The 26,000-nt window shown below is 40.6% G+C and overlaps 1 protein-coding gene across 1 annotated transcript in view; it reads right to left on the bottom strand.

Moving 5' to 3' along the window:
• Window positions 1–2,647: 2,647 nt before the first annotated feature.
• The window catches only part of nf2a (NF2, moesin-ezrin-radixin like (MERLIN) tumor suppressor a), a 30,657-nt gene continuing 7,304 nt past the window's right edge, over window positions 2,648–26,000 (bottom strand). Inside the window, exons 5-16 of the mRNA XM_023417167.2 lie at window positions 19,712–19,780; window positions 19,459–19,541; window positions 17,179–17,254; window positions 16,454–16,588; window positions 16,248–16,322; window positions 15,945–16,058; window positions 15,657–15,779; window positions 15,032–15,249; window positions 13,479–13,584; window positions 10,338–10,456; window positions 8,953–9,112; window positions 2,648–4,255 (exon numbers count right to left, since the gene is read on the bottom strand). Coding sequence (XP_023272935.1) covers window positions 4,205–4,255; window positions 8,953–9,112; window positions 10,338–10,456; window positions 13,479–13,584; window positions 15,032–15,249; window positions 15,657–15,779; window positions 15,945–16,058; window positions 16,248–16,322; window positions 16,454–16,588; window positions 17,179–17,254; window positions 19,459–19,541; window positions 19,712–19,780 — 1,329 coding nt within the window. The 3' untranslated portion in view covers window positions 2,648–4,204. The remainder of the gene's footprint in view (window positions 4,256–8,952; window positions 9,113–10,337; window positions 10,457–13,478; window positions 13,585–15,031; window positions 15,250–15,656; window positions 15,780–15,944; window positions 16,059–16,247; window positions 16,323–16,453; window positions 16,589–17,178; window positions 17,255–19,458; window positions 19,542–19,711; window positions 19,781–26,000) is intronic.

Here is a 26,000-nt window from a genome sequence, read left to right as displayed (position 1 = left end):
GGACAGTCTCAGAAGGAGGAATTCAAGGCAATGAGTAAAGGCACAGGAAGATCAGGATTAAGAGATGACAGTTAAAAATTGCCTATGCTCATAATTTAATTTATAAGGCCAGCGTGGCTCCTGACACAAAGACTGCACATCATAGGGACGTTGCAGAGGGATTTCTGATAATATCTACATATCTATCTTTGAAGAGGTATTTAAATCCACGCAGGTGAGCTTTCAGATAAGGTTCAAAGTATCTTAAGTCATAGAAGAAGTGCTCAACCTTCTTTATCTGTTATATTGTAGAGCAGGTGCAACACGAGAGGAACAGGGTTACATTAAGGGCAACCTTTATGGAGAAAACACCCTCAGGGAAAAGCAGGCTGGTCACTGGAGGAAATACATCAGCAGGAGTTAGCAGTAAGATGGGTAAAGGTTGTGCCTCAGGCAAAACAGTCAGTTAAAATCCCCCGTCCAAATAAACCAACTAATACTTGAAGTCTCTTGCCATCCTTTAAGTTCAGTTCTACAGCTTGTCCAAGCAAGATAAGCCAGGTAACATAAATTATCTAGCAGCAGAAATCAAGGGCGAAATTCATTTGTCATCTGATGTGAATAATATTGTTGCATTTGCCCAGAGTGTTACAAAAGGATTTCTGAGCTGGCATATTTTTAGAATAGGTATGGGTGGGAAGAGATTAGCACATGGGAGTATATTTGAGAAAGAGGCTGATAAACCCATAGGAAATAGTCAGCTCCGCCATGGTGGAGATAAAACACAATGAATGGTTTAGTTTGTGGTGCTCACAATGTCATGGGAGGACACAGCAGATGAACACGTGAAAAAAAAATGCTTTAGGTCTGATAAGTAGAAGCTGGTGGTCACAGAGTTTGCAGCAAATATGATCTTTACCTTAAATCGTATAAATTACAATTTACCTAAACTGGTCATTTGAGCTTAACATTAGCAGTGGCAACAAATGAAGACAATGAAGGAAATTAATGAATGAAACATAGGCCTAATATTGCCGAGAACATAATGTGTGTTCTGGTGTAAAAGGTAGGATACTGTTAGTAGTAGGTATGTTGAGATGGCTGTTAGCATTGTTTGTTAGCATTACAGTTAACGTTGCCTTATAGCACTAGGGTTTGCTGAGGTTGAAAGTAAACCTGAATCCAAGGTGAAAATTTATCAACTATTAAATAATCTGTTTAGGTGTTGGGTGCGACTACCCGTTGGGTGGTTTAGCCTTCACCGCAGTGCATGTTTTTTAAAGCTAGAAAACATAGCTGCACTTCTATTGTTACGCAGGAAAGTAGAGAGACCTATGGTAGCTACCTTTAAGGGTACTTCTGTGACTTCATAACCTTTATGTCAATCACAACCTCACTGTCATAATGTGCTAAAGCAGTTACGGAACAAGGAAATGGTCACGACCTAGCTAGCTAGCTAGCTCACACCTGAAGATGTCTTGAACTGGCATACCTCATGAATGACCCATATTAAAACCCAAGCTTTCAATGAAGTAGTTCAGACATCTACACTGGATCTCTATTGGTAACCATGGTAGCATAATGAGGGCTGAACACAGGTTAATCACAGTTAAAGCGAATGATATACATGCATTGTTGTTATGTTTAGCCTACATTGGCAGTTCCACATTAAAGCAAGTAAAGCTCTGGCCATTATTTGCAGTCAAAACATAAAAATGTTAATTGTACTTAACCAATAAAACTGTTATTTCATCATTTTGACACATGACCTGCTCTGTGAACAGAGGCTCACCCTGGATTATGATACAAGGGTTTTTCCTTCCTATTGTGTGTGCCTGTTCTATAATCAAGCCCTTAGCAGGTGCTGTGCTGTCCCTGTCAACTCCCCTCACCCTGCAGTAAACTGAGAACCTTTAACAATCTGCTGCAAGATGAGTGTTTGTCTGTGCAGGTGTGACGTCAACTGTGATCCCTTGAGAATGGATAAATAACAAAAGATGTGATTCTTCCTATCTCATGCCCTCTTCCCTCTCTCCTGTTTCAGCGGACAGTGTTGAGGGGGTGGCAACAATGAGGGAGAATCTGCGTGTCTTGTCGGTATCCCTGATGCCCCTGCAGACCTTCCACCCCTGCTCCTCTGAGCCCCAGACCCCCAGGGGAGAGTTGGCTCCCGATGACGTCTCTCTGTCACAACACTGACAAGCCGGGGGTGGTCATTCTCCAACTAAGCCAAGAGGTGACAGAGCTATAGAGAAGCCCCCTGACCTCAGTGCCACTCACTCTGGAAGAGAGCTGTCAGTCTCAGAGACCCGAAGCCACGGATAGAAAAACTCACATTAAAGGGTTAATGTGGTGACACACAACACACGCCGGCACAAAAACGAGTGCACGGGGCATGCAACACACCCCGCTCGCCCACGCATCCGTAGGCACACAAGCACACACACAAAGACGTTGTCACTCAAGCAAACAGGGTATGTGATCTGACACAAGATGGAGGGTACTTACATAACACTTGATTCATTTCAAAGGTGTAATTGGATGTCTGTTTGGGTCGGGTGGAAGAGACTCTTGGCACTTGCAATATCAAAGCTGACATTCATCAAAGTCTGCCAAAATAACTACCAATGTTATTTCTGAATGGAAAAATACTCAAACATAAAAAAGATCAGACGTGATATTCATTTATTTTACAGGCAAAACATACATACTGTATCTGCTACGATGTATATCTAGAAATATAGGTACTGTAACTCCTCCACAGGTTTCTTTTCAAATACTGATTTCTATTCTTGTTAAAAGCAGACAGAAAGAAAAATAAAAACCGTTTTCTTCACATTATAATTCCACAAAAAAAAATGCTTTCAGAGGGAAAGAGTACATTAATTCAGAAAGACACATTAATTCAAAATAGATGCAAATTCATGTTTCAAAAAAGTGGTTGTCTTCACAAAAAAAAAAAAAAAAAAACTGAGATAGATGATAGATGTGACAGAAGCTCACATCTAAAAATCCTTCATCCAGTTCAGAACCGCCTAGTACAAATGATCTCTTCACTTTCAAGAGCAGAGCGTAGTGCACTCAGTGCCCTGCGTTAAGGACACCCTAATCAATAGCTGGAGGCAGCCCAAAGATATGTAACATTACTTCTCTGTGTATACAAGATGTAAACAAAAGTCCTAAGGCCTCATGTATAACAAATCGTCTACATTCAGCACAACAAAGTTGCATAAAGGCACAAACATGGACACAGATTCTGAGATTAAAAAAATAAAAACACTGCTCACACAACTCAACTGAGGCAAATTCCTTGATGATATTCACAGAGTTGGATTTTTGTGTTGAGAAAGAGCTTAATATTCACCACAGCCCATCAACTCTCACTATTAGCATTAAATGGCTCTTTAAATTTATGATGGCAAAAAAATGCCCTGTATTTGCTGCCTGAACATCCTTTTTTTAATTTAACCATGAAGTTATTAAGCAAAGAAAGAATAAATCATATGAAGGAATTTGTTGACATTATGAATAAAATGTAATATAACAAATGGTCAGTGTTTAAGCAGAAGGAAGTTTAATTTGCTGTGTATAACTACTATCTGGGAAAGGGTATGAGTGACGTATCAGCCGTATAATCATTCATTCTCTTTTTCAACTTTATCCCTTAGTGGTTTGTTTCCTTTTCGAATTTCAAAACACTTAGGCATTCAGCTAATGTAGGTCACCCCATTTGGACATGATATAATAACCCTTCTAAACTCCACGAGTACTGTCTCATTAAACCCACAGTAGAACAGGAGCAGTCAAATTTCATATTACACAATTTTGTTTATTTCCTTCTTGCGTCGTCTACCTTTATTCTTTGACACTAATGAACCCCCCAACACCCAAGTTCACTTCAAAATGTTCAAGGGGAATGTGCTTTATTTCAAACACCTACTGTAAACACACACTCAATTTTTTATGAATCCCAGATTTAGCGCAGGAACATTTTGCAGGAGCATTACGCATTCATCCCTGTTTGTGCGTAAACACAAGGCGCCTGGAGTTGGTGCAGATCAAGGCAGTGGTCTTTTTTCTTTTCTTTTTTTTCATAGTGTTTCATGGTGGTTCCCAAGAAGTGGGCTATAGGGCTTTGTAGTGCGGTGAGTCATTTACACTGACCAGGAATGTAGAAACATGAGGTTCTTGGCAGTTGTGCATCCCGTCTTTACTGATGTGTAGTTTAAAGTTCCTCAAAGAAGGCCACCCTGGACTTGGTGCTCTGTAGTGTTAGCTGTGGATGAGATCAGAACAGACCAGATAAGGTTTTTTTTATCAGTGATGAATGTAAACAAGAACACAATATAAGGCAGTGGAGCAATAAGGCAAAATAAGTAAACAGGAAATCCTCATTAGAGTTAGTCTCTAATGAGGATTTCCTGTTTGCCACTGAATCATCACTTGCCCTTCCCTTCAACCTCTCTGCCCGGTCCGGTCCTTCTATGTATTCCCACTGCGAGCAATGTGATCCCCTAGTCTGCTCAAGAATTTCAACTGACCGACCTTCAAAACCAATGTGTGGATGGTCAACAAGTTTGCTGGGTGGAGGCATATTTCCAGAACTTAACTTTTAGAGTTCCCTGGCTTGTAGAGTTCAACATCCCTTTTGATTGTGTACATTTAATTGCAGGCTTGAGCACCCTGAATGACTGTCTGGTGTTGTGTTATGACTCAGTGCTGTTAACACAATTGCAATTTCATGGATTATAAAGAGTAGAGGATTATATATTATATTTTGGTTTAATCCATGCCCCATAATGTACTGATTTAATCAAGTGTCTTTCCTACTGAATTAATGTCAGTGATGGAAGATGTACTCAGGTCCAAGTCCTGCATTAGAAATGTTATTTCAGTAAAGTGTCATCAGCAAAATGTAAAGTATCAAAAGTAAAAGTTCTGTGAAAGTAAGTTGCATAAGACTGAAATCATCCTTATATAACACACTTATATAATATCGTCACACAATTGTTCTTTACCTATGATATATGAGCATAACATAGCAGTAAGATGTGGGTGTGCCATGTGAGTAGAGTGTGATATTATCAATTTGGAATGTGATTTTTCTATTTCTATCTGTTAAATTATAATATTATTGAATTATTATTACTGATGTATTAACATGTAGGAAATACCTAAACTTAATGCACTACTGGCTGGTTTAAATTATCACAACATCACATTTTATAAAGTGATCATATGTTCTCGATGTAAAGGCTCTGAAGCAAGTGTATTTTTTCATTAGTCCTACCTAGATTGTATTTGCTGGCTATGTTAACCTCCACAAAACAACACACAACACAATTAAAGATCCATGATTCGAATGAGGTCACGTTAGCTGTGATTCTAAAGAAAATGTACATATGTATGCATGATTAATTTAGTCATGCCTCTGATGAACACCAGGGTAGATTTGAAGAGGCATTAGAAGCCACAGCACATTCCACCACAACATGTGACTTGACTTGTTTCCCTTGACTAATCAAAAGACTAAGAGATCATAAGGAGAAGATAATTGGAGTGTATTTGTGCACTTTGCTGTGTTTACTGAAAACATACCCCCAAGGTTATTCTGTTCGTAATGAAGCTCAGATAGCATGTGAAGGCATGCCGTGTTCTTAATGCATCTTCCACTGATCTTAATTTACATCAAGTGAAAAGAAAAATCAGCCTCAATCAGGGTTTACAACTAGACCTGATAGACAAAGAAATCTGTAGGATTCCCAGACTCTCACCTCTGCAGAAACAATCAAACTGACAGCCAGAGCTGGAGAGGTAGGTGATCAATACCAGTCAGAGAAAACACTGTTAATTGTTTTTTCCTCTCCAGGCGTAAACGAGCTGGTGATGATTTCATTTGGGGCACTGGCTGCGCTTTTACCCCATCAGCATAGCTAACCATTAGCTTGTCTAAACCAGCATAAGAGAGCACTTCAAATTGGGTTGGCAAACTTTTCCCTGTCTTCCACATCTGTAGGGTAAAGGAATTAAAGCAGTAAATATTAGACCGGACATGAAGGAGGACAGTTTGGGAGATCTGAGTTATTTCTGGGAAATGTGTAGATGGAGGGACTTAAGCAAATCCAAACAGACACTGTGTGGGAGAAGGACGGATTTGCAGGGCAATGTTTACAATCACCTTCTATTGTCCCTGCTGACGTGCATCCTGAGCTACACTTGTGAGTATGAAAGACTGAGTGTGTGTTTATCTGTGTCTAACTCTCTTGCATTGTGTTCCACACAGCCCACCGTCTCCCTGCTGGAAAGAGCAAGGGTATTAATGTTGTGAATGGCACAATAGCAAGCTATTTCCACAAAAGAAATACTCCTTTATGTTATTTAGCACTATGAGAGTAACCCCGATGGTTGACCTCCTTTGTGTGCCACTTCTGGATGAACCGCCGTGTATGACAAAAAAACCCAAAACATTTCCTCTCAGTGAAACTTTACACAGAATCACTGCAGCTCTTGTGTTGCGATTCAGCTGTTGAAAATGAGCTCTGCTGGTTGGCCTGCTGCTAACAGAGCAGAACCTGTGGCCTGGTGGAAATGCAAAGGCGCTGGCCCGTGTTAAGGAGCCAGTCATTAATCATCCAGAGGAGAGAGAGAGAGAGAGGGAGAGTGTGGGCAGAGAAAAAACCTTGCTCTAGGGTGCAGCCGGTCCTGATGCTTCTGGCTTCAGAGATCAGTGCTTCGTTCCACATTCCCACTCTCCTTCTTTTCCCGCCGTGTCCCCTTCATCCCGTCCCCTCTCTGATCGCCAGTATATTCTCAGCACTTCTGCGTGACTCAGCCTCCCTCAAAGTCCTCATCCTCAATCTCATCCTCTCCAAAACTTCTCAACTCTTTTGGCAAAGCTGACTTAAGTTTCCTCCCTCTCCGTTTCTCTGCTCCCTTCTCCCTGCAATGATGTGCGCCCATCCCCCCCTTCCCCCGCTAACAAGATGAATGCCACACGCCTCTGGTTCAATTAAACCAACACTTTTAACTTAGCTCCTTCTCCCCCTGCGTGCCAGAGGTGTCCCCATCCATCCAAATGACTAATCACCGAGCAAAAATCAATTAGCACTCCCTTAACAAGTATTTTACACTAGGAGACAAAACGGAGGAGGGGAGGGCTTTTTTGTTATACAATGTGCTGAGAATATAGCTCAATATTGATTTGATACTTTCACTGAAATTAGAGAGATACTAGTGTGTGAAGATAAAGGAGGAACAAGGCTAATCTGCCAGTTCATCAGAGGACAAGGGAAATAGAATCCACTTTTTTATAATAATTCCACTGCCTTTGACCAATCAATTTTGAAATATCCCTCAAGCTGAAAGACTTTTTTTGTGTCATTTCATATCATCACTGCACCAGGATGCAGTGAAAAGGAAACAGCATATTAAGCCCCGAATAGTGAGATGAAGCAGCTCCATTACAACAGTTGGAGTTGAAATAAGTTACATGTAAAAACACAGATTTCCCTCTCAGTTGCTCTGCAAGTTTTTTTTTTTTTTTAGATACACTTAAGACCAGTAATCACTGTGCACTTGTGGAGGTCACTGTAGAAAATGAATGTGATTGCTCGCCCTCCCCCAGCGGGCTGCATCAAAGAAGAAAATCGAGGCTGGAAAATGAACCCAGGCCCAAGCAGAGACTATTGCTATTAAGTGATGTTCTGAGAATCAATACTCTGCCTTAGAATAATATGATGGAGAGGCGTGGGTGTTGTATGAGAGAGAACGACCAAAATTTTGATTGGCAATCATCCTTGGAAGATGATGTGAGATGAGAATTAAGACTCCATTTAGACTACACCAATTCATGGGACTTGAGCTGTTGAAGAGCTGTGCATTAGGGATAAAGTAAGGGGCGTGTATCTCTCCCTCTTACACGATTTGATATCTATCTACAAACAGAGACCAGATAAATTTGCAGGGATACGATACAGTATGTGATTCATTTCTAATTAGGATCTGATATATTTACTTTTTGAAATAAAAAATGAGATTAAAATGTATTATTTTTCAACTTTCGTTTCAAATATTGAATCAGAAATACCAACAAAAAAGTTCTCTGCCACACCAGCAGCAGTAAATATTGGCAGCGTTTCTCTGGCTCATTTTTCTTCTCACAGGAGGAAGAATTTAAATGCTGCCGGCTGGTTGTTTTTTTAAACCTCAGTTCCTCACTCAGTGTTATTCCTCAGAATTTGACATTTAAATTAAAGAGGTGTAAGGTATGTCCCTGTAAATAAAACACCACATGGCTGCGCTCACAGTTCTGCCTTCAACCGGGAGAAGTTGAGGACCAGCTGGAAGCAGCATTAGCTGCAAACACTAGCGTTACTTGTCTTGTGTTGACTGCTACTCTCTGCAACTTTACTGCCAGTGCACACGTCAGACTATTTTATGATACTGGTGCAATGTAAAGATCTCAGGTAGAGTTGTACACAGTGTTCCCGACATCTCTGTCAGTGTGGTACTAATGTGGATAGCTTGTAGCAGGTTTGTGTTTGGGGACTGTAGCGAGCTAACAGGAGAGGGGTCACACATGTACTAGAAACACAGGAGTGCATTGAGAGATAAAGAGTTACTTGTAAAGATCTTTTTTTTTTGACAGCTGTGTTGCTTTTTTTCCTCAATTTTCAGAAGAATTTCTGTTAGACCTGAGGTTGTGTTTGGATGTAGTCGAATCTCCGGCCTTTGTGTCAATTTTGCAATGTCACTTTAAGAGGTAGATCTAATCAAAAGACCTATTGACAACTGTTGTACATGTACACAAGGTGCTTAACTGACTAGAAACGTTTGACCGTGTGTGTGTGTGTGTGTGTGTGTGTGTGTGTGGAGATAGATAAGGCACAATGGGGGGAATAGTGTGTATTTTGTGGCAGGTGTTACATTGTGCATTTGTGTGTCTGCCATGCGAGCAGCCGTGCTGTTAGATACCTTTTTAAAGTTGCTGTGCTTGCTGGTCCCTTGCTCTGTGTTCTTGTTGTGTATGATGTCCAGAGGAGTTTCTCTCTCTTTCAGCTTCAGGCTTTCAATTTCCGTCTTCAGCTCATTCAGCTGCTCCTGCAGGTGTTTGCTCTTCTCCATGTACTCGACCCTAAACATTGACAAATTGCAGGATTGGGAGACAGTTTAGTATATTTCCTTTTTGGCACCAAATTCCTCGTCTGCATACATTGAAAATTTCTGTAACCATACTGTCAACTTCAAGTCCCTCTATGCTGTAATGTAGATCTGACTTTAATAGTTAGGCTTTCCATGGCAATTATGAACACATACAACGACCATGAGCACACCTCTTAATAGGGGCACAGACTGTATAATCATTATTGACAATCCTGGAGCATGTATTACATAATTACATATTATTACATAATACTCTAATCCAATCAATCAAAAACATTCAAACTTTGGAAAATTAAGTCTAAAGGAACGTTTATTTCATATGTATAGACCCTGCAAAAATATATATTTGTTTGCAAGCTCCACTCAGAGTTTGAACATTTTCCCAGACACTTTCATCTGAAACCGATTATGAGAAATGTACAATTTTTAGAATCAATGTACTGAAAGGTGCAAATTATAAAATGGAATGTAAATCACCGATTACATGGACTGATGGGCCTTTTAATGTCCTAGGTATTGTAATTCTGGAGAATTTCAGAGCTTTGTGCAATTAACGATAATAGTTTGTTGCAAAGATACAAAATAACGGAGGGGGGAAAACATCAACACTTTTCATAGAAGTCTTGCTGGTCAAAATATTTTATATTTTGTTTATCTCCCATTTAAATCAGAGCCTTTTTTTCAATGTTTATGTGAACCACCAGTAATGGAACTGTGCTCACTTGCTAATTACCAAAGTGGTTGACAATGAAGAGCCAGCTAATTTATTCAACACCAAAGCCAGGGTCACACTCATCTAAACATAGTTTTTCCTGTCTGCGATCACTGACACCACAAGCTGCAGGGGAAATGAAAAGCTTGAATGCAGGCAGTAACATCAGCGACAGCTAATGCTGAAGGTCAACTGCTCACCTGAACTCTGAATTAAAACATGCATATTTAAAAGTGATGGTGTTCCTCCAAGTGTAATACTGTATTAAGATTAAGAGCTTTCTCAAACACATTTTGAGATTATTTAAAAGTACCCTCAAAGAGATATTTTTTTATCACCTAATCAATTCCCTCTGCTGATTAACAATTACGTCATCAAACCACTGGAATGTGGCTCGACCGCAGTCACAGGAAATGTAAAATGGCAACACACTGACACCAAAAAATATCAGGCAGCATCAGCAGAGTCGCCCCCGGCCACTTACTTTTCTTTTTCAATCTCCATGGAGAGGCGTTTCATGTCAGTATCTTTAAAGTCGAAGCTGAGGTTCTCCCTGCTGAAGCTCAGGTCAGGAGCCATACTGTCAGGCGGGAGTCCAGGGGACTAGGAGGGGAGGAAGAGATGCAGATGAAAGTGGAAAATGGGACAGAATGAAAAAGAAGTGGAAGTGATGTAGAAAGAAACTTGAATTACCGCATCAAGGTCGTATGCCTCCACCACTAATTTCAGATTACATCCATGTTTATCCAGAATCATATAAAATATGAACCAAGTTATTTTTTGGGAACTTTTTGCCTTTATTGACAGCAAAAGAGAGAGAGAAAGGGGAGGACATGCAGCGAAGGGCCGCAAGTTGGATTCAGACCTGTGGCCGCTGTGGGTAGGACTGAGCCTTAATGGTACGCACTCTACCAGCCTCGAAATATGAACCATTTGTGTGAGATTTTGTGATAATTTCTGTGTGAAGTCTGGAGTTATGCCTTAAAAGTGTTTTGTGTTCATCCTTGAGTCACAGTGGAAATTTGTGCCAAATGTGACGGGATTCCCTGGAAGAGTTGTCGAGATATCGCGCTCACAAGGCCAAAACCGCATTTTGTGAGGTCACCTTGACCTTTGACCACCAAAATCTAATCAGCCTGTCCTTGAGTCCAAGAGAATGTTTGTGCCAAAGCTGAAGGGATTCCCTTGAGGAGTTCATTGCACTCACAACGCCAAAAGCATGTTCTGTGAGGTCACTGTGACCCTGACCTTTCACCTCTAGCCACCAAAATCTAAACAGTTCGTCCTTGAATCCAAGAGAGGACATTTGTGAGGGGGGACAGACGGACAAACCGAAACCGATAAGCCCCCGGCTCTGGCTGTCACTGGACCAGAGGCATAAAAATATATATATATATATATATATATAGGAAGGGTAAAAAGGAAGGGTAAAAACAAGATAAGACAAACAAGGGAGAGGGGGGACAGATAAAGGTAGAAGATATATGGGGGAAAGGCAAAATGTATGAGAAAGATGTGTGTAACTTGGATGCAGGTACACAATGCTGACAGAGAGGACAGTTGAAAGAGAAGAAGGGGGGAAAAAAAAGGGGTCCACTTTAATGGTCACAGACCCTGAACCCACAAATATATGCGTCCAGATCCTGACCAAATGTCTGGAATGCATTGGCCACATGCTACTTGGATGAGAAATGGACTTAATACACTATATAAATGTAAATCCATTAGCTGGCATGTGAATCCCAACTCCAGGGGGGATACAGTCGACGTAAATAAGGTCTGGCGAAGCACAGAGAGCAATTTGACAGTGGCTGACTGAAATGGGAACTGAGAATTATTGTGTTCTTGTGTGAGTGTGTTTGTATATGTTTGTGTTGCGTTGTGTTTTCACTAAGGAACTGATAAGTGTATAGAAGAGTTCCAGTGGCAACGTGTCTTTCGTATGTATGTGCACTAGTGTGTGTGTGTGTGTGTGTGTGTAGGTGTGTGTGTGTGTGTGTGTATACATGTGTGTAAGCAGATGAATATGTGGTGTGTGGGCTTTTAGCATGTTGGAAGCTCTTGTGTAGGCTGCCTTATGTGCTGCCTGTTCTTATGTAAGTAACTCCTGTTCATTGTGGCTTTGTGGCGCTACAGTAGTGTGTGTGAGTGTGTGCTATTAGCAGTAAAGACAAAACACCTGTACAGCCATGGCATGTGTTCAAACCAGCAGTGGCGTCCCGCAATCCCAATGTGGAAGTGCACAATATTTTTCTGTGAAGCACCACTGCATGTACAGTTCTTCCATACTCACAGTGCATTCATGTACTGTATAATATGTGTATTATGCCTATCTGTTTTATGCAGGTGTGTACATGTATCTGTGTATTGTCTGATACAGTATACTATAAACACCTATGTCATTTTTAAGGCTGTGACTTATTATTGTTTTCATTATTGAGTCATCTTTTGATTTACTTTCAATTAATACTTTAATCTTAATGTTTAAAATATAAGAAGATTTACAAGAGACCAAAGTAATTAAATTAGCTTACTTTGCTTAAAATCCTCACAAAAACAGATAAAAAAAACATTTAGGTGGTCTCTGTCCGGATCAAACTGACTCAAACTTTCACACTAATTATAGGAAATTGATGCAGGCTTGTCGCCCATTAACCAATAGAAGATAAATAACTGGAAGAGAAGTAAAAATGAGCCGCAGTAGCACATGGGGACAGGATTTTTATTTCGTCCAAATGGTCGAAATCCCCAAAATTAGAAGTTATTTTCTGAGAGGATGGGAGAGTGATGCCACCTGAGGGTAGAGAGACTGCGAACTGACAGTTCTCCAGTACTGCATTTGGAGCTGATGCTGCTGGTAGTAATGTCATGATAATAATAGTATAGAGGCAATGAAGTTAATCTGTTTGACTATAAACACGCAGACGCAGCACACGTAGGTGATGATGACAGGACGTAGGTACAGTATTATCATGCACAGCTCTAAAACTAACCGGTTCAAATGTTAAAATATAACACAAATGTCAACTTTGGTTCAGACTTTCAGGCCTTAATCGACTACTATTATGAAAATGGATTAATTGTTCAACTTATTTTTCAAGCAAAAATGCCAAATATCTAATGATTCCAGGTTCTCAAATGTAAGAATTTGGTGATTTTCTTGGTTTTACATAATAAACGTCACCTGGTGCTATAGGACATTATATAGGATATTTTCACTGGGTGTTTAATGGCCCAAACAACTAATCGAGAAAAAAATCAACAGATGAATCGATAATGAAAATAATTACTAGTTGGGGAGCGATTAATATCCACTCTCCCTATTCAATAAACCCGTAAATAAGCAAATCAGTAAAGCCGAGGAGCTGGAATCAGCAAATATTTGGTTAATTTACTTGATAAATGACTTAAGAGAGCAGAATAGAATTCATTGATTTATTTCCTTCCATAGACTAATCAATTAATAGTTTCATCCTACTTGCTTGTTCTTGAACAGTTACATCTGTTGCGTTGTGTACTATATGACTTCTGTGCATCTGCCTGTGTGTTCTCAGTATATTTGTGCCTGTGTGTTCTCAGTATATTTGTGCGTGCGTGTGTGTGTGTGTGTGTGTGTGTGTCTTACCGTATAGACAGCCTTGCTGGTAATCTCAAGCAGCTTGTGCTTTGCCCTGCGCTCTGACTCCCTGGCTTCCTGCAGGTCCTGTTTCAGCTGCTCAGCCTCCTTGGCCCTGAGGGACAAACAGGCAGACAGATGCAGTTAATACTTTAATTCACCCCCTATATTCCTTCAAAGGAAACAGCATTATCTAAATTGAATCCAAAAATTTCTCACATAATTGGTAGATAAGTACTCGACGAACCAGGAATGTCACTTTGTTATTACCCAGGTGATCAATGTATCATCCCAGCAGACAATCATTTCTGACTCCATTATTCCACCACTGAGTTTGCACACAGTGATGTGAGAAATGTTATATAGGGATGATTACATTTCTTTTGATTGTGTTTCTGAACACTCAGCAGTTCCTCGTTGATGTGTGGGGAGCTGTGTGCCTCGAGGGTTTGAGTGGACATAGTCATTTACGTGTTGAGTGCCACAGGTTTAAATTTCTCTGGTGCACAAAAGTGCTCATCCAGAAATTGCAGTTACTGGCAAGTGGTTAATGGTGCCCATTTGAAATGATTGCCTAATAAACGGTGAAGTAGAGGCTGTGAAATGATATTCTTAGTATCTATGTATACTATTTTATTATGAAAATGACTGAAGTTCTTTGCTGCGATGATTGACACCTAAGTTTTACAGAGTGCTGATTGAGGATCACTCAATTTCCTCATCCATCTGACCTCCAAAGAAATAAAAAAAAGTCAACAGCAGATATTCTAAGTGTTTGATTTCAACTACTGCGGGAAGTATAAAAGAGAAAAGGCACAGATGAAAAATATATCAAAGTCAGGCTCAGCACTGTGGAGCTTCAGTGCGTAGTAAAAGAGACTGTTTGATAGGGACTCCTACCATCAATCGATCCTAGTGCTAACAATTAACTAGCGCAAATTAACTGCTGCGCTTCAGACCTATGAGGAGGGCTGCTGAACAAAAGCTCTCTCTCTCTATCACTTCTGTGTGCAGCGCTGTGGCTGTAACCGCATGATTACCTGCTTTTCAGCTGCAGCACAAGAACAAAGCCTTTGAAATTAAATGATTTTAAACAAGTTAGATGTTCTCATTCTTTGATCGAGCAATTTAAATGCAGCAGCATTACCTTGCTCGGTGCTCGGAGCATATCGACTGACTTCTGTACTGCTGATGTGCAGCGGCGTGTTTGTGCACTTTGACATTAAACGGCTTAGTAACTCCAAAAACATTTGGGAGGCTCATGAGTTGAGGAAGTTTATATAGTAAGTGCGTTTGGATGCTCCTGTAAGACAGCTTCCTGAGTTCGAGGGTTTCGCATGTCAAATAAAGAAAAAAGAAAAGTCTTGGAAAGTCAGCAAGACGTGGGAATAAGTTATTTAAAGATCTAAAACAATAGGGATGTTGTGTGTGTGAGTGTGAGATGGATACAAAGAGAGAATTTTGGGTATGACAGAGAGATGGTGATAACAAAGCAGCCAAAGCTAAACAGATGTATATTCGCTGCAGATTTTATGGTCGGTCTTCCTTCCTCCACTTCCCACCTCCTTTCTGATTCCTCGGCCATCTTGACGGCCAGCATCTCTGCCTCCAGCATCTTCTGCTCCATGAGCCGCCGCTCCTCCTGGCCACGGATGGCAGTCACTTTGATGCGCTGCATCTCTGTCTCAGCCTCGGCAGCTTTCTGGGCTAGCAGCTTGGCCTCCTCCTCCGCGATCTGGGCCTTTTCAGCCAGCAGGTCCGCCGTCTGCTCTGAACGCAGCTGGAGAGGAGCAGGAAGAGGGAGGGGAGGAAAGGGCAAACACAGGAAGGGGGACAGAGGACAAAAACGAAAAGTTGAAAATGGGAGAGGAGATGGGGAAATGGAGCAAAGGAACAGACATTAAAGAGAGAAATGGAGTGACAGGTATGAAAATAGGTTCAGAGAAACAGTGAAGCGCAGGAAGGAGAGTGTACAAAAATACAGAAGGAGTGAGGGAGATTGGTGGAGGGGGAAAGAGGCAACAGAGAGAGAAATTGAAGGGAAAGAATTAGTAAATGACAAGAAAAGGAGGAGAGACCAGGAGGAGATGAAGTAAAGAGGCAAGAAAGTGGTGTAAACCTGGTGTATATGTGACATAGCACAACAAAATGGTGGATTTTGGGTTGAGCTAAACAACATAGTCTTACCAGGGCCTCATTGGCCATGTGAGCCTCATCCTGCAGCTGAATCAGCCTCCTCTCCAGCTCGTCCCTGGCTCTCTCTGCCTCCTCCCGCATCTGCTTCTCCCTCTGCAGATGCTGCCTCTCCACCTGAGCGACACAGACAGGTGGAGAGCGGGAAAAGAAAAGAGGATATGGATAAGGTGGGAAAAATGAGTGGAAATATGGAAATTTGGTCAAACTCTGCGGTAAATTTGGATGGAAACTTGGCTACTGACAAGTTCAACCTCGTCTTTGTTTCTCCATTCTCAGTACCTGTTTTCTGGCCCTCTCCTCTCTGGCCTGGGCCTTCATCTGCTGCACTTCAAGCGAGTCCACCCGCCGCCGGCGCATAAACAAGTCATGGTTCCCTATACACAGCTGAAGGATCTGCACAACAGACACAAAACCATGAATGGGCGCCGTTTTCTATAATAAATAAAAATGGTCCGTACCTCAAAAAAATTGTAATTCACCAGTCACTTCCATTTCCAAAAGCATTTGGAAAAGCAAAGTATTTGGTGAGCTGTATTTTCCAGCCACAGTCAAAACAGCTTTCAGCATTTCAGCTGAACTCACCAACTTGTTGACTCTCAGACGTGAAGAGTTGAACTTGAAAACATTGGTTTTTTTGTCCAGAGGTTTGATGGTGAACTAAACATTGAGGACACAAGAATCCCAAACTTTTGGTCAAAACGACAACAGAACTAAAAAACACATTAATGTAGGGCTGAGTATATCTCAGTTTTGTTTCACGCAGCTCTATCAACAGCAGATTCTCCCACCTCCTTGTCGCTGTAGGAGATGTTGCGGATCTCATTCCAGGGGAAGGAGCACTTGGGCGTAAGCCTGTTGTCCGGCTCGTAGATGTGCAGACCCAGGGCGTCCACTCCCAGAAGAAGATCTGTTCCCTTTTTATTCTAAACCGCAACAGCAGATTAAACAAAGCTTTTCTTATTATCCATCTGTTAAAGGACACTAGCAGAGCAGTTGTGAGACCAACCGATCCAACGGCCAACATTCATTTGTACCTGCATTTGACAGAGGTGGCTTTGCGGTGACTCTGCTCGCCAAAACAAATTTGTTAGAGCTGAGCGGAACAATGCCAGGGTGTATATGTGCCGTCTGGACTTGTTTACTCGAAAGTAATGATACAGTGAATTACCTTGGCTGAGGTTGACTTGTTGGTGGTATTTTAAAATGTCTCGGCCTTTTACAGAATGGCTCAATCAAGGCCAGAGTCACCTCAAGTGAATATCGGTTTTGGATGTTTTCCAGGTGAGTCATTACAGAAACAAACCTGTAATAACTCTCTCTTTATTTACCCCAAAAAAATACAAATTTGTTCATAAAATACTCAAGATTCAAAATTGAAAGACAATTTAAGACAGGAGACTCAGACTGCTATTGCCCCACTTCATTTCATAACACCATGGTCAAATTGCCCCCCCCCCCCGATCTTTCATACTGGCTCACTTTATAAAGATACAACAAAACAGCATTGGCTCACCCTGATTAAAAAGTAATTGACGCCATACATGTCCAGGTCCTGAGCTATTTTTAAATACTCCATCTCAGCTTCATCCCTAATTCAAAGACAGAACGAAAGAGAGAGAGAGAGAGAGCAAGAGATTGAGAGGGATCCAAGGGAATGGAGAATAGAGGGAAGGAGGGAGGGTGGGAGGAGAGGAGAGAAGGTGCAGAAGTGGAGAGAAAAAAAGAGATCAGACCTTGTTTCCTCTGCTTTTGTGTGTAGCATCTGTCACGTTGTGTGATCTATAAAAACTGCCACACAGCTCTTGCGAGGGTGAAAACATGAGCACAGTACCGACACAAAACACAACTATAATTCACTAACAGGCTTTAGAGGTTATGCTTGATGGAAAAAGAAGACTTATTCTGTTGCCCCCAAGCCTCTAAATACTATGTTAGACAAAGCAAATGCATCAAACTGTTCTCTTCTTCCTCCTCGCTCTCCCCCTCTGCAGCCTGGTTGCCAGATCTGTTGTGATTTCAGGGTCAACTCAGCAAAAAAAAAAAAATATTTGCATACTTTGATGGCTGAGGAAAAATCAGGGCATCCTGGCGCCCAAACTTTTAATAACTGTCTGTTTGATATGGGTGGTAGGAAAACTGATGATTTAAGCTTCTTCAAAGTTTAAACAGGAAAGAGAGCATTATGCCAAGTAAACAAATCTTAAATAGGTTGGACACATTACATTCTGACTTATGAGTTGCTCAAAGGAAATTTAAATGGTAATTCTTGATTAATGCTGTGAAAGCATTAGAGGTGCACTCTATAAAAAAAAAAAAAAAGAAGAACCACTGGGTGTCTGTTGAATAACTTTGATATTGTGCTGACATCAATTTTTTAATAATCAAATCTGAATCAAGTTCTAAAATAATGTTGAAGCAAACACAGATGAAATAAGCCTTTAACTGTGTGTTGTCACCTGGGGCTGGATATTAAACCTGAATGCTATTTTGGTTCCTAAGATGAATAAAAATTTTGCCTGTTTTCAACTATGTTATTTCTGCAAAGTTCAACAACATCACACACTTGAGAATTCAAGTTTTTTGTTTGATGAAAAAACAGCACTGAACCGAGAACCTAAAACCAAACTAGCGGCTTTGTGATGTTTGTGATACTTGGGCACACTGGTAGCTTGAGCTGAACGCTAACATTAACATGCTAACATGCTCGCAATGTCAATGCTAACGTGCTGATGTTTAGCAGGTATATTCATTATGTTCCCCATCTTACTCAATCATTTTAACATTTCCTGGTTAGCACTAAACCCAAAGTACCACTGAGGCCGGTGGGAGTGTCATTCATTTTGCAAGTATTAGGTTACTAGCCAGTATATTGGCCAAAATTAATTTTTTGACCTGATACTGTTGGTGCAAAATGAAAAGTTATGTAATCAAACAAAGTTATTACAATTTATCCTGAGGGAGACACAAGTCACATGCAACTCCCTTAAGGGACATGTACATGGATAAAAACATGTTTATAATTATATATTATTAAATTTCTGGGAAAAAAAAGAAAAATACATTGTTTTGGAATTGATAACAAAACCCAGGTACAAGATCAGTGACCTCCCTCCCGTGTCCCTCACTACACTACATCACTTAGTAAACATTTCAAATGCTAAAGGTGTGAGGACTACCAACTGCGCTCGCTCTGCTTGAGTTGCAAAGGTTATTGATCAGCACCGGGAACTCAATTATTACTTTTCAAAGTGCTGAGGTTTCTGGCTTTTAGAACTCAATTTCCAATCCCAAACTCCCCACCCACGGGAGTTTATGGACACTCCACATCCCTCACACTTACTCCCTGTCCATTTCCAACTTCGTTCAGCTCAGTGATGGAGCAAAGTGCAACAACAGAGCAACTGATTTTCATTCTCCTGTCATTTTAGATTTATGGAAGCCATTACAGCAATATCATTTATATAGTTCCTTTCGCAACAATACATTTGCTTCATACTTGGATCCTTTCTCAAAATAGCTCAATTAATAATTTTGTTTCATTGATAGATCATAGGCTGTGGTGAGCTGTGAATTTCCTTAATCAACAATAAATGTTAAAAAAAAAAAAGTTTCCTACTGAAAAACTTTCATGCCAGTCTTTTTGCATCTGTCTGCCAAAATGGACTACAGCTTTGCATAAAACATTTCTTGTGAACCCAACTTTTAAGCAGCTTGTGAGCATGTGAAGGCAAAATTGAAATTGTGCTGATGACTGTGGAATTTCAGTGGTACAGTTCAGTGCAGCAGTTTTTACCTCGTCCTGCCCCTGTGCTCCGCATAACACGCTGTGATCCTCTCCTCCCACATTTCTGCAGTCATCTGGTACAAGTTAATCACCTGAAATGGAGAGAGACAGACATAAATATCCATGAACGCACGCAAGAAATATAATACACACTGCAGCGCCACACACTGCATCATAATGCAGGTGTAGGCCTAGGTAGTAAGACAAAGATGTAAACACCTTTATTCATGAATGATAATAAGTAAACCCTGCTGTCACTCACCCTCTTTGGCAGCAGTTCCACCTCCGCCAAGAAGCCAGGTTTGTGAACATTAGGGTCGTAGTCTCTGTACTGTAAAATGGAGCAAAAGTGCCAAAAGGATTAAAATCACTCCAAACTAATGGCCACTATCCACCTTCTCTCCAATAACAGCCCAGACTATAAGTCTCTCCTGGGAGCTGTTCATAAGATGAAACTACAGCGCCTGTAAGAAAAGGGTCTCTGGGAGAATGAATGGAGGCTGGTCTGCCATCAGGTCATTAACGCGCACCACACACCCAGTGGCCCAGTTGTCAGGAGAATGTATAAATGACGCTATTAGAAATATCTCCAAGAGAGCTGCGACTGATCACTTATCATCATAGAGCTGGGTTACAAATGATATTATGCATGTTTGAAGAGAGATATGAATGGATTAGGCATGACTGAGTGGCGGTGGGGCATTTCCTCTGGGCTACTGAAACACTGGTGGAAGGATATGAATTATACATGTAGCTACAGTTCAAAAAGTGAGCTATGATTGTAGATGTATGTAAGTAGGTTAACATGAACATTTAGCTCTGCATTGACGCATGTTTTTCAGATATCACTATCAAATCTAGTTGGGTTTTTTTTCTTTGCATTGTAATTTGTTTAGTTGGTCATTTTTGCTATTGATATATTGATATTTGAAATTAGAGGAAGAAGCTAATATTTTTTCAATTCTATATTTATTTTCTATTTTATTTTAATTACTCCACAACACTGCCATAGCACTGGTGTATGATTACATGTTCATTACTGAGTGACACCTCACTTAAATGTAGTAAAAATAATAGAAAATCTAACTTCATCCATGAGTCTTCACATTTTAGGTCTATCATCAAATTCCCCACACGAAGCTTTGACGACAGTTCAAGGAGGAAGACTTCTTCCCTCATGTTCCTCAAAGGGTTAATGTTGGCTACATACTGCTGAGTTGTTTCTCTCTGTCACTTCCCGATTCCCACACCGTCAGATCCCTCCATTCACAATCCAGACATCATCATATCTGACCAATGATCTTTCTGCCCGTGTTTTTCAAGCCAGTCAATCAGGGGATGCTGTTCTTTAAAATTTCATTGCATTTCTGCCCATCTGTCTTTCATGCCTACTATTGCATTTCCATCAACCACCCACTGGTTCTATTCCACCACCACCAGCAGCGTCTAGACTCTCAGGGATCTATCCTCTCTCCTATCTTCATATGGCCTACACTTAATGAAGATGCTTCACGTCAAAGGAGTTTAATTGCCAGTTATTCACTTCCATTTGATCGCTCCTTCTTGGACTCTAATTGGCTCATAATGTATGTATGAGATTGCTTCTTTTTTTTTTTAGGTCATTTTTTGGGGAAGAGATTTATTATCTCATCTCTGAAAACTCTTCCCCAAAAAATGACCACCACTAAGGTTTCAGAGAGCTAAAGACAACCCTCTGGCCGAGCAGAAACGTCTCAGAAACGCAAGGGAAGGGGCCGACACCAAAACCAAGTATTCTAATATTACATGACATTATGTTTGGAGGAAAATACATCATCAAGTCCTGAAAGGGCTATTTGTAAGTTTTCTCTGCCATCGAACATTGTTTCTTAACGGGAGAGGGTGGTGGTGATTGTCGCATGACAAGAGCTTTAACCATCATTGTCTTTATAATAAAAAGGTTATAATACGCTCTCTGAGCAACATTATGTCTCTAGGGCAAATTGGAAGCTACAATGGGTCACTATCAGAAAGTGACGAGACATGACAAGTGATAGAAACAAGAGTTAACACTGGCGTTGCTTTCCGCTACTAGAGACAGCTCTTGGTAAGTAAATGAATTTATTTTTGATGCTGAACTCGCAATGTTTCTTCTAGACTGGTACGTAAACAACTGTTAAGGCTAATGTTACCTATGGAGCAATAGCAAAACTTACAAATAGCTCCTTTAAAACAATGATAACACATGAAATTTATGGCCTCAATTGTTGTTTTTTCATTGTGAACTTTTACGCTGTGGCTCATTTGCACAGAATAAATGAAAAGCTTCTGAGCACTTGTGTGGCTCTAATCAACTAACTAATTCCATATGTTGTGCTGTTTTGTTGTGTTTATACTATTACTTTTATTATGAGCTTTAATTGGATTTTTCTCGGGTACACCCGTCTGAAAACAGTACTTAACAGACCTGAATTTAATAAGCTCAACACACAGACCGGAAAGCCTGGAACACCGGTGCAGTGGCTAACAAAGTGGAGAAGCCGAGGGCCATTTAATTAGATTCTTTCTCTTCAGTTTCCCATCCTTGTAACTTCTACTCCCTCAGTTCCTCTAGTGTTTGTTTGTAACTGCTACATAATTGATCATATATAGACTTATAACTAGGCTCCAGCTCAGGGAGAGAGAGGATGGCATTTTGACAGCGATAGATGCTTTCTGATTTCACACCTTTCTTCCAATTATTTCCAACAACCCCAAACTAACAGCAGCAATTGATTCTCAAAGGACAGCTATGTGTCAATATTTTCACTTAACAATTATCACCAGTAGCACAACAGTGACCACAGCCTGATGGATATATTCTGCTCAATAAATCCCCCTTTCTAAATCTAGGAAATGTACAGAATTTCTCACACGGTCCAGGTGCTTTGAAGAAAATCCATTTACAGTACAATAGTGTGAAACACACTTTAACCAGTGAAAAGCATCATTGTAAAATGGGAGTTCTTTTTGCTAGAATTGGTAAGCTACTTCCATAGAGGACTATACAGCAAAACTAAGCCAACTGTTCAATGTTTAGGGGTCAGTTTTTAGTCCCAAAGCTTAAGGGATCACACTTGTGATTTTGGAGGATATGTCTCAACAGCTACTGGATGAGTTGCCATGACATTAGGTACAAACATTCATTCACTGCATCGGTGAGACTTAACTCTTCATAATTGTTAATATGTATACTTTCTCTATACATTTAGAGTGTGTAACCTACGTGAGAAACAAATTTGAAGTGGGTAACAACAACAGATTACATGGCAAAATGATTTTGTCTTTCCCAGTCCATATCTCTGTCCCTCAGGCTAATGCTGGCTCACCCAAACTGTGGTGGGCATCAGTTGAGTCAGGTGAAGTGAAGCAGGATTTACATACTCTCTCAAGGCAAAGCGGATGAATTCCAGCCAGTATCAAATAACATATTATGTAGTCCAGACTGAAAATGAAAAGTGCAACTGTTTACACAGATTGGAAATCATCACATCTGTGTCGCATGATGCAAGGTTAAAAGAAAAACTGATATATCTAGAGAGTGAACATACTGTAGCCTAGAGGCCATCTCATTCAATTTTCAAAAATGTAGTTTAGGTACAAGTCTTTCTGAAGCCACCTGTAAAACACAATGATTCCCACCACTGTCATTCATGCCTGTTAGTTTGTTGCATCCCTCCCCACTCGGTTGGACACAGATCTCCACACCCCCCAGTGGTGTTGAGGCTGAGGTAGTTGACCTCCCTCCCTTCTCAACCTCTGTGACAGAGTGACTCCCTCTGCATTTTTCCACAGCGGCTGTTTCTTGCAATTCCCTGTCAACACCTCCTTGTAGCACCGCACCAACTCAGAATACAAAGCAGGAGCCAGTGAAAGCTCTGCAGACCCACAAAGACTGCACTGCTGGCTTACACATACGCACAAATACCCACTGAGAAGTTAGTGTGCTCCTCAAATCTGATGATTTAAAACATTTCATACATGAATAAAGAAATATTCTGACATTTTGGGAATTTGTTAGTTTATTGGCTGCACTTTGGTGCAGTGGTTAACACTGTAGCCTCACAGCAAGAAGGTTATGGGTTTGAACCTAACGGCCTGCTGGGGCTTTTTAGTGTGGAGTATGCATGTTCTCCTCATGCCTGCACAGGCTTCCTCCCACAGTCCAATGACATGCAGGTTAGTTTAATTGTAAACTCTAAATTGTATTTAGGTGTGAATAGTTGTTTGTCTCTATATGTCAGCCCTGTGATAGACTGGCCACCTGTACAGGGTGTGCCCCGCCCTCACCCAATGTCAGCTGGGATTGGCTCCAGCCCCCACGCAACCCTATAAGGATAAGCGGTATGGCTAATGAATGAATGAATAATTTATTGTCTTGGAGAAAGTTGGTGGAAAACGCATAGAAACCAATTTATCCCACAAGTAAAATGTAAACAAGTTTCATCAGCTGTAACTTTTCAAAACACCAACAGGACAGTAACACCAAACTTGCACCATAGCTAGGCCAGGCATGTTCATATTAAAAAACAGCAAATATAGTAAAGACCAAACAATTTATCACAGATCATAAAGGCAGATGAAAATACTCTTTCGTTACAGCCATAAAAATAAACATTTTTAGTATTTTAATACAATATGAGAAACTTAATTATGATGGATTAAAATTCCAAACTGAAGATGACCTATAGCATTTGTATATATTGAGTAATTCTGGTCACTTTCATGCAGCTATCATAACATACACAGACTGTAACATATAGGAAACTAAAACATAACATAATGTTAGTATATTGTATAATGCTACATGAAATGTATGGGTCAGTGTCTATAAACATGCCATACTGTGTACAAGGTGTATACATTTTTTTCAAATGAGTGACGAAACAATATTACTTTTTGTGATGGACTGAGACCATGGAGTCCCTCTATATGTGCACGTATCTATGTTCAAGCTCCCACTGTACAAAAGTCAGTCGGAGCATTTGTGCACACACACATTCCTCCACTATCCCTCATTTCTATTATCCCCTCTATTCATGCACTCTCTGTAACTCAAACAAGGTAATGGTAGCTTTTATGGCTTCCTACTTCGTCTGTTGTGAATTATACTGCAATCCCTGCTCCGACTGGAAACTGATTACACACACGGAGTCTGTCTGTGCACGACGGTCCGTACCTGAACATGGCTATGATTCACATTGTACAAAAAAGAAAAAAAAAAAAAGTTCTCTTTTAAACATTAAAGCTGTCTTGGAATACGCCCATACTCTCTCCTTACTGTTATCTTCAGGCTGGCATAATAATGATTAAAGATGAAACCAGGGTACCAAAGTAGATCCCACTGTGTGCTATACTCTACTTCACAGGCTACACACTAGTTCTGCACAATAACAACTCATGATGAGAAAAAGAGACAAGAAAAGTCTGCCAAAAATCTCTCAGCAGCTGCACTGCTGAACAAGTACCTGTCTCCCCTTTTACAATACCAATTTACTCATACTGGCTCTAATCAAAGTGGACTGCTGATTAAATGAAAACAAATTGTGGCCCCTTATTTTTTATTATTTTTTATTTTTTGCAGTTTCCAGATCGAGGTGGGCTGGCAGCAGACAGCACACACAAGCCCCGTGCTGATTTGCTGATTTTTCTTGATCCACATAGTCTCCTTTATTCCTAGGCCTGTAAATTGGCATGGGGAAAGGCGAGTCTCTGAGGGCTCTTGGCCAAATCTTTGAGGTAGAGCTCGGGTGTCACTAGACCCTGTCTGCCTGTCAAAAAGCTGCACCTCACTCTCCGTATCTTTTTCTTGGGGATTTCAGAGAGACGGGATCCTTCAACCAAAACGAGTGAGATCGCTTGAGGTTTATTAAGGAAGCTTTTTCCTGTGGAGTGATTTCCATACACATCAGGTAATTTGTTGTCTGATCCTCAACCAGTAAATCAATGAAAGTTTTTACATGCTGTCTTTCGTACTGAGTTACATACATAAACACAAACAGTTAAACAATATGGACAAACAAATACACAAACTTAAAGAGAACAGGCCAAAAAATCCAATCAAAATATAGAGAAATAGAAATATAAGTGCTATAGGAATAACCTGGGGTGAAGGGGAATTAAACAATAATACCATTAGAGTACAAATGAGGAAATCATAAACACACTCTTGGCAAAAGCCAGTCTATAAAGGTCAGTTTTGACCTGGGCTGGATAATATGACATAAAATCTATACCAGAATAGCCTGTCAGATTTAGTTTAGATGCTGTGGGCAGCTGCAATAGATCCCATTCACACTTTTCTGCCTCTGCTTCATTCGCATCAGCATACACACCTCCGGACCTACCCACAGATCTTAACCACTTCTGTGAGCATTCATCCACGGAGGTCGTTCTGATCAGATGCCTGAAATAACTTAACTGGCTCCTTTCAGTGCAGGAGAGCAGTGGTTCTACTTCAAGCACCCTCCAGATGTCTTAGTTCCTCAGCTGGCCTGGACTACAGCATATACCGATATTAAGGGCTTTATTTG

The sequence above is a fragment of the Seriola lalandi genome, unplaced genomic scaffold (genome assembly GCF_002814215.2).
Source record: "Seriola lalandi dorsalis isolate HSWRI2012SDOR001 ecotype SW California unplaced genomic scaffold, Sedor1 jcf7180002054572, whole genome shotgun sequence".
Lineage (NCBI taxonomy): Eukaryota > Metazoa > Chordata > Actinopteri > Carangiformes > Carangidae > Seriola > Seriola lalandi.
Note: the sequence above shows the minus strand (reverse complement) of the source record. Positions and strands in the feature narration are given on the sequence as shown.